The sequence below is a fragment of the Triticum dicoccoides genome, chromosome 7A (genome assembly GCF_002162155.2).
Source record: "Triticum dicoccoides isolate Atlit2015 ecotype Zavitan chromosome 7A, WEW_v2.0, whole genome shotgun sequence".
Taxonomy (NCBI): Eukaryota; Viridiplantae; Streptophyta; class Magnoliopsida; order Poales; family Poaceae; genus Triticum; species Triticum dicoccoides.
Window position 1 is genome coordinate 712,117,756 of NC_041392.1, and position 9,289 is coordinate 712,127,044.

At 47.9% G+C, this 9,289-nt stretch overlaps 1 protein-coding gene across 1 annotated transcript; it reads right to left on the reverse strand.

Annotated features, from left to right (window-relative positions):
* Positions 1 to 5,210: 5,210 nt before the first annotated feature.
* LOC119334000 lies at positions 5,211 to 8,738 on the reverse strand. Its single transcript, XM_037606682.1, has 4 exons — positions 7,926 to 8,738; positions 7,598 to 7,774; positions 7,368 to 7,505; positions 5,211 to 5,489 (listed from the first exon to the last, which is right to left on the reverse strand). The coding sequence occupies exons 1-4, from the start codon at positions 8,736 to 8,738 to the stop codon at positions 5,211 to 5,213; spliced, it is 1,407 nt and encodes a 468-aa protein (XP_037462579.1).
* Between the last annotated feature and the right edge of the window lie 551 nt (positions 8,739 to 9,289).

A 9,289-nucleotide genomic window follows, 5' to 3' on the forward strand; every position in this document is an offset into this window, starting at 1 on the left:
GGCCAGCTCCGCATCAGTGTCCGCTGACTGCTACCCCCCTGCCGTAGAGGGATGCAATGTTCAATTTAGGGGTCAGCATTAGAGATGCCCTTACGTCTTCTGTCGAGCACACACAATCATACTGTAGTGTGCGTTTGTAGGGTTTAGCTCGGAAGTTTCTAGCAACATGCATGGAGCTTGTGGATCGTGAGCTACATTGTAATCGAGAACAAAAGGGGGGAGGGAAATCAGAAAATTTGCAAGTTGAGCACCGCACAAAGAACTCCTTTTTTTCTTATTTGATATCTATTCTTTGTTTATTTTATTCTGCAATTTGTTATGTTGAATGTATCTTTGAGCTTATTTATATATAGATGGTGATGCTATAGCTGTCAAGAATTTGTGGTATCAACCATCAGTCGACTTTGAAAATATCAATGATGTGAGCCTATTACATCAAGCTATGTGTTCTTCCTGTGTTAATCGCCTCCTGGTTGTTGTGCGTGTGTAGATCCCGAGCTGATTTCCGACAAGGAATTTTTTTGGTTCGTGGCAATCACAATTCTGGATATTCGATGGCACTAAAACTTCACAAATTCGGTCTGTGCCACTAGCGCCTGTGTAGAAATTAGCTACATGCCCTTGGACGCCGTCTCCGCTCGTTGCCGTTAGGTAGCAATCTTCTTTGGACCGTTTCCACATCTTTGGAAACCGCGTCAATCACGACAACGAGGAGACCTGAGAGGCGGCCGATTTTCTCCTCACGTCAGCTGACTGGCACTTTTTTTAACCCTTGATTGTTATTTCGTGATCTCGTCGACACATGATGTGGCGGAGCCCTTCCCGTGTGCAAGGAGACTGTGTGGTAAAGCGGGAGAGTGGATAAAAGAGGAACGAAGGAGGCTGTGTACAATACAGAGGTGTCAAGCTGAGAAGATTGCTTTACTTCTTTTCTGGTGACAGTTGGAACGCGGGCGTTTAGCTTAGGTCAAAAGATGATCCAATGAGTGTTGTTTATCACTTCATTGAGATGAACTAATTATAGGCCAGACATTCCTAGTTTTTATGGGATTCTGTAGCATACTAGATAGATGGATTTTTTTTCTCTTCCAATCTTAGTGGTTAATTCCTGGAATCGATCTTCCATTTGTTTGATAAAGAAGCGATCTATACCGAAGATTTTTTCTGGTAATACTCCTATAATTATCTGAGATGCATGCTTTAATATGCGAGAATAACATGTGCATGTTGAAGAAAGTGCCACTGCTGTTTTGGTACATGCTTGATCATGTAAACATATACCCAAACCAAATATCAACAAATAAATTATACATTTGAATGTGTGAGTTTGTTCAAGACAAACGTGGCGGAAACTTGCAAGGTGAATCTTACCACTCTGGCTTGACAAAGTGACACAATATTCTGCTACAACATAGTGACACAATATGCATCTTCTATTTATCTTATAGGGTGTAGTAAACAAAAGATAGTTCTTATTTTAAGACCGGCGTGGGCATGTGATCCTTCACTGCTGTTCAGTTTACTTCTGGTGAAAACGTGCAATCAATCGACACAATGAAATATCACAAACAGAAATTGAAACCATAGGCTTAACATAATAACTAGCTTACGGCAATTGACTAGAATATGTAGTGTGCGTTGACTTAAATAATTGAATACCAGAGGAACCATTCAAGATTTAATTAAGAGTGCCTCATATATATCTGCCCAAGAACATAGATGATCAGTTGAAGCAACCAATTAGTCCTAAGACAAGGTAATGGAGTTGGTCACATGTGAAAGGATGATCTTTTAGCACCACGAATCCAGATGCAAGGATGAGCATCATGTCGATGGGCACTTTGGGCTGCCGTGCATTATCCTTGCAGAGGAAAATCACAACGAGAAAATGTGGAGTTTTTATGTGTTAAGAATGTTGCAACTGGAAAATAAAACACAATATGCTGTGAGCACAAAGAAACCCAATGGCAAATGAAATTCAGACAAGACAACCAACATCATTTAGTCTAGAAACCGTCTGATCCAAAACATATAGTTGTCATTGGCAATAAAACATAATACATGCTAAGCAGAAAGAAATGGCAAAGTACTTGATGCAGAGTTTAACTAGAACTAATAATTTGTACAACTAAACTCTATGATTCGCATGTCAACGCCACATTTTCGACAAAACATAAACAAGAACTAAGAGTTACATTTATGTTTCATCCACGAACATGCTAATAATGCATGCCAAACATATACTCACTAGAGTTGTGGTAAATATTGCATTGCACAGAGGAATATGCCTTGAAGATGTCATATATCTTCGCGCATCCGTAATTATTTCCCGAGGCCTCCCGTGAAAGCTTCATAATCATTTTTTTAAGCATCGGCACACATTTGAGTATCAGTTTCAGGAAATCAATCTCATGGCCGCATCCTTCGAACCCGTTGATCTCTACCGCGTCAAGAGAAGATAAGGAGATTACTTGAGATCTCCAGTTTGAAGGCTCACAAGGACAACCAAATGGGCATTCTTGTTTCACCTAAAACCAAAAATTATATGTGAATCAATTACTTTACAAATGTATCATTAGGGTATATAACTAAAACATAGAATTACCGTTGATCTCTGTAGGATGACCTTAAGCCTTCGCGTAGAACCACAAATTTTAATCATCCCAAGGAGATGAAACAGGAGTGCTCCAAAAACATGTACATTTGTTGTAAGATTTAGCTCCAAAACAGAAAACTTTGCAATCATATGCTTCTCTATCTCCTGCGCAAAGGTGTTCTCTTGGCCAAGTAAAAAATGCGAGCTCTATGAAAACAATTTGACATGATATATATATATCATTCACGGATTTAATTATTTGATAAGGTCTGCAGTAAATTGAGCTGGAGAAGGGACGCACGGCACCGGCATAAATCTCCAGCGAAGGGAGCTGTCCTGCAGTCTGCAGTGTCACCTGTTGGAGTCGCCAAAGACCAAATGCCCTGTCATAGTTGAAGTACCAGCAGCGCCAATAGACCTTCTCCACCATTGGTACCAAGACAGACATGCTAACGTTCGTGGCGATAAATGACATGGTCAATTGCTTAAGCATCGGCGCGGTGATGTTGACACGGTCTGTCCGTTGGTTTGTGCGGTCAACGAAGAGCTCCTGCAGCGACACTGAGCTAACCCTCAGGTTGGCCCCGTCGTGCACAACGCTGCAGAGCCGGAGCGTGCGCAAGCGCGGGCAGCAGGAGAGCAAGGGGTTGAGATCCGGGACCCTGCCCGACAGAGACAGCGTCTCGAGCGCGGGGAAGTCGACGCAGGCCGTCACGCCGAGGAAGAGGAGACATGAGTCCAACTCGTGGCGGCGCACAGCAGCGAGTTGAGGCCGGCGGGAACGGGGACGGGGCTGGGACTCCAGTGGTAGGGGACGCGGATTTCCAAGAGGGAAACCGCGAGAGAGTCGACGCTGTCGAGCGCCGGTTCGAGCGACGGGAACGGAACGTCGCGGAAGACGATCTCGCCGAGGCGGGTCCAAAGGCCGGCGCTCCAGCGGCGCGAGAGGACGCTGGTGCGCGCGGCGGTGGCGATGCATCGGAGGCGGGCGAGGATCAGGAGGAGGAGGTCGTCGGGGAGGCCGCCGATGCGATCCTGTCCGCCGCCGCATGGGCTACCTTGCTGATGTTGGGAGGAACGGAGGCAGCGCCCCGATCTCAACTCCATCTTCGGGAACCCTACGTATACGTGGGCTACGTGCATTCCCCTCCCAGCTTCCCATTTGATTGTCCCGACTCACGAGGGACGTTTCCAACAAAAGATTGGCATGATGGTTCGGTCAGGTTGGGACACTGAAGCAGCACGGATCATCCCGGGATCCAACTGGTGAAACCGTGAAAGAGTGGTTTCCTAAAACCCTAGACCTCATGTCCTTTCCGATGTCGTGACAAGCCTGGTTTCCTCTGCCCCGGCCTAAATGCCTCTCGATGTCCTCCTCCCTTGTCGGTGCCGGCGGCTGTCACGGTAGCACCATGGCTTACCTCCATGATGGCTTCCCAGCGGTGGCATGTGGATTTGCGGGACGCACACTTACGGCTTTGTCAGTCGGCGGGTATAGGACCTCGACAGTGCAGAGGCAGGAAGTCATGATTGTTTTTTAGAACAACTTTCTTCTTCTAAACTTGCACTTCCTCCGTTTGGAATTTGTTGTCGCTCAGACAGATGTATCTAGCACTGAATAGACGGAAGGGGTACTTATTAAGTGACCACTCGGCAATATAATGAACGGATGCATCACAAAAGACAACAGCGTAGAAAAGACAATACCTTTTGTTGTTTAATGTTTATTATTATCTGATACAATATATCAGGAAACATGGACAAAGGCGTGATTCACACCATTTCAAATGATTTCATACCCAAATTATTGTTTCAGAGCGAAGCGAACATCTCATGGGTGCATTGAGCTTTGGTGTAGCCACAACTTTTCCAAAGTCTCAAATCTATACTCAAGATCGGATAATGCAATGCTTCAGCAGTTAATTGAGATGCCTCCATACAACAAACAAAATTCATGCTATGGTTTTGGTAAATTAAAGTGTTGAAAAAGACTTTCGCCTCGTTTTATGTATAAAGGAACACAACCGAACCGATACATGGTGATGAGGAGATCCTCTTACAAAGCAGATCAAAGGAAAAGAACATGAATATAGAGGAATCCACACTCTACCACAATAAAACCTAGACTACACACAAGGAGACTCGCTGCCAAGAGAGATTGCAAGACCTCGTTGCACAGCTCACTCCAAATTGCCTCCGAGAGGGCCCCTTGCCCTCGCGCTCTGGAGCATGGATCCCGAGCCTGCCTGCAGAAAACAAGGATTGCGAGGAGCAACTACGTGGGCCATGTAAATAATAGGAGGCAAGTGAGACCGCCCACACAAGAGCGAGGAAGCTTCATGCGAGGATTCGAAAATGTCCACCGATGACGACACGACATACTGGAAGAGACATGGGCTCCATGACAATGCCCTTAGGAGGGAAACAACACTACACGTAGCCACTGTCGATACCGAGGAGATGATCAAGGGTTTTCACCTGAGGCCCTGGCTCGGCAACAGGGCCACAACAATGCCCTCAAGATCAAAAGATGCATCCATCACCGCCGCCACACGCTTGATGACAAGGCAATCTAAGTGAACGCCACCTGGAGCCGTTGCCCCGGCGTCCCGGATCACAGCCTCGCCCCACAAAACGACACCAACCCCCAACGACCTATCTTGCCGATGGGATAGAAAGGCTCCTCCTTTTCAGTCCCACGGCATACCATGATGAAGGCGCACACCACGCGGTTCCCTAATATAGTGCAGTGACCAGCGAACCCAAATCGGTCAACGGGGACAAAATTTGGCCAGCAGCAGCCGTCCACATCCTGCCCCACCCTGCAAAGACGGGCACGGTTGTCCACCCTGATGGTGCCCAGACCATCGAGGAAGACGAAGCAGTCCCGCCCCTGTCCATGGTCGCAAACTCCCAGGAGGATGAGCCCACACAAGTCAGAGGATCCACACACCGGATACCATCAAGCTCCACAGGCTGATGTGGAAGCATCCGGCGTTGCCATTCTCTGGCACGGCCGAAACTATAGCTAGGCCAGCTAGAGCCATGCAGGAACTTGAGGAAGACGCTTCGGAAGCGCGGGGAGGAGGGTAGGATCACCTAGGCCGCACAGTCGTCGTAGACCATTGCCCGACCACACCGCCACCGCCCCGGAACGCCGCCCCGCTGCCATGCCCTGAGCTAGAGTGAGACACCCCCATCGATATGTCGCGCCTGCGTCGCCACGAACCAGACAAGGTTCAAGATGATCCCCGCCACCACCAACGCCGGTCGAACTTCACCTGGTAGCACCAAAGGGAATGGGGGAGATGGGGAACGGAGGTTGGCAGCGCTAAAGGTTTCACCCGGTCTCTCGCGGGAGAGACACAGACGAAACGGGTTCCTACCAACACAAACATCAGCAAATTACTAGTACAATTGCATGCATGAGTTTGTACAATACAATCATGGTGGAAATTTGAGAGGATGCACCTTCTCTTCGTCATATAGGGCCAACTAGTTAGAAAAGGAGAAGAAACGAAAAGTAATTCTCAGTTCAAGGCACTGAGCTACTACATCATAGAGGTCATTTGGCTCATCTAACCAGAAATACAAGCATAAAGAGATGTAAGGTGAAGAACATTCACCGTTGCCCAATTTACATCCGGTGAAAACATGTCGGGCATCATCAAATAAAAACAACACAAATAGCAATTGATACCATAGGCTTGCCAATAACTAGCTTAGAGTAATCACTGGCATACGTAGAGTGCATTAACTTCAATAATTAAATGGTGTAGAAACCATTTGAGATTTAGCTAAGAGCACCCTATATATAGCTACATTACACTAGCAAAAGAGCAAGTCAGAGGATCGGTTGAAGCAAGCAAGCAAGCAAAGTCCTAACTCTCCTCGAACCAGGTAATAGAGTTGGTCGGCATGGGGAAGTATGATCTCATCAATTCAAACCATGAATCCACGGACATAAGGATGAGAATCATGTCGACGGGCAATTTAGTTGGCGTGCATCAGCCCTGCAGAGGAACAAATTCAAACAAGCTTCGGTTACTGTTGCAATTAGAAGCTGTAATATGTGTTAAGAATGTTGTCACTCGCAAATAAAACACTATATGTTGAGACTAGAAAGAAGCCCAACTGCCAATAATATTCAGATGAGATAATTAACTTCAAGTAGTCTAGAATCTGTCTTTTTGCTACAAGATACATACGGGTGCAAAACAGATTGTTGTTGTTGCCAGGTAAAACATAATGCATGCTGACAGCAGAAAGAAACAACAAAGTAAATAATTTAACAACTAAAAATTTGTGCCAAACCACAAGGCCAATAAATTCAGATGAGACAACTTCAGTTAACTTACAAACTCGAATACATATGCAATGCAGAAGGGCATGATGTCAATAGAGAAGATTGCAAAATGTAAAGTAGAGCAATTTATTAGGTAAGGAAGCTCGTGTAAAATATTGAATTTCACTGAAATTCTTCAGAAATAAAGTATATCTAATTAGCTAATAAATGGATATATGCACAACTAAACGCTATAATTGGCATGCCATCACCACAGTTTTGACCAATCTTAGACAAGGATTATTTGTGTGTCATCTAGGAGTATGTTGATAATGCCTGCCAAACAGTATACTCACGGGAGTTGCGATAAACATTGCATTCCACGGAAGAATATGCATTGAAGATGTTGTATATCTTTGTGCTTGCAGAGGCCTTCCGTGACAACTTCACTGTCATCTTTTTAAGCAGTGGCGCACATTTGAATACCAGTTTCAATAAATCAAACTCATGGTTCTCTCCTTCGAACCCGTTGATCTCCACTTCCTCCAGAGCAGACAAGGAGATTGTTTGGGATCTCCAGTAGGAAGGCTCACAAGGACAACCAAATGGGCATTCTTCTTTCACCTAAAACCCAAATTGTATGTGAATTACTACACATTGTATCATTAGGGTATATAAGTAAAGCAAAGAATTGCCTGTGATCTATTTAGGATAACCTTCAGCCTCTGCATAGACCTACAAATCTGAATCACCCCTAAGAGATGAAACATGAGTGCTCCGAAAACATGTCCATTTGCTATGAGATGTAGCTCCAAAACAGAAAACTCGGCAATCATATGCTTCTCTATCTCCTGCGCAAAGGTGTCCCCTTCACTGTGTAAAGCATGCGAGCTCTGGAAAACAATTTGACGGGATGTATATATATCATTCACAGATTTAATTTGGTGGAAGCTTTGCAGTAATATAAATTGAGTTGTAGAAGGGACGCACGGCGCGGGCACAAATCTCGAGCTATCCTTGTCTCTCTGCCGTTTGTAGTGTCACCTGCTCGAGTCGCCAAAGACCAAACACAATAGACGCCCTGTCATAGGTGCAGTACGAGCAGTCCCACCGAACCTTCTCCACCATCGGTGCCATGAAGGAAATGGTGACATTCGAGGCGACAAATGAGGAAGTCAATTGCTTAAGCACGGGGGCAACGATGTTGACATGGCGATGGCGTGTCCAGTTGCGCGAGAGGTCCACGACGAGCTCGTGCAGCGATGCCGAGTTGACCCTCAGCTCGTCCCTGTCATCTGCAACCGCAATGCTCCCGAGCCGGAGTGTGCGCAAGCGCGGGCAGCCGGAGAGCAAGGGGTCGAGATCCGGGACCATGCCCGACAGAGAAAGCGTCTCGAGCGCGGGGAAGTCGATGCCAGCCGGCACGCGGAGGAAGAGGAGACGTGAGTCCAGCTCGATGGAGGTGGCGCGCTGGAAGCAAGACAGGTTGACGTCGATGGAACTGTTGTTTAAATGTCCGGGGAGGGCGAAGACTAACTTCTCTGGCGTGAGCCGCGCGACGGCGTTCAGCAGCGAGCTGACGCCGGCGGGGTCGGGGCTAGGCATTCGCTGACGGGGGACACGGATTTCTAGAAGGGAAACCGCGGAATTGTCGACGTGGCCGAGCGCCGCTTCGAGCCAGCCGAACGGGACATCGTGGAAGACGATCTGGCCGAGGCGGCACCAGAGGCCGCGCCACCAGCGGGCGAGGACGCTGGTGCGCGCTGCTAAGCGGGCGCAGCGGAGGCGGCCGACGGCGAGGAGGAGCAGGTCATCGGGGAGGGCGCTGATGCGGTCCGGTCCGGTCCACCGCCGCATGCGCTACCTAGCTGCTGCCCGGAGGAACGGTGGCGGCGCCCCGATCTCAACCCCATTGTTGAGGACGAAGCTTTGCAAAATAAAAACCCTACGAAGCTGCGAGCGTCGTTCCTTTCCCAGCGAATCTACTACCCGTATAAAAGCACGAGAGGGCGGAGAACCAAATCATCCTACCCATCGAAACCTCCAATCTGATGGTCTACATCCCTCCAGCATACTAAACGTGTTTTATACTTTAATTACCCACCATGCCATTACGGTAATTACTTACCCACCATTGCCATTGGGTTAACACCCCGTTCAAAAGAAAAAACCTCACCATCACGTCGCTGCCCCGACGGCGTGTGCAGTTTTCGCCCCACCTCTTCCCCAGATCCTCCCCGCCAGCCACCGCCCTCGACCTAGGCCTCCGTCTGCACGCCGCCGCCGGACCGCCCCGTCCACGCGCCACCTCCCGGACCGCCCCGTTCACGCGCCGCCGCCCGGGCCGCCCCGTTCACGCGCCCGCCGCTCGGGCCGACCCATCCACGATGCCGTTGACATCGTTCTCT

Bases quoted from the DNA above. Each gene is read 5' to 3' on its own strand.
- LOC119334000 (XM_037606682.1), bottom strand. From the start codon at position 8,738: ATGCGGCGGTGGACCGGACCGGACCGCATCAGCGCCCTCCCCGATGAC. The intron at 7,775-7,925 runs GTGACACTACAA...ATTGTTTTCCAG, and splicing joins GTCTTTGGCGACTCGAGCAG to AGCTCGCATGCTTTACACAG. The intron at 7,506-7,597 runs GTTATCCTAAAT...TTTGGGTTTTAG, and splicing joins GGTCTATGCAGAGGCTGAAG to GTGAAAGAAGAATGCCCATT.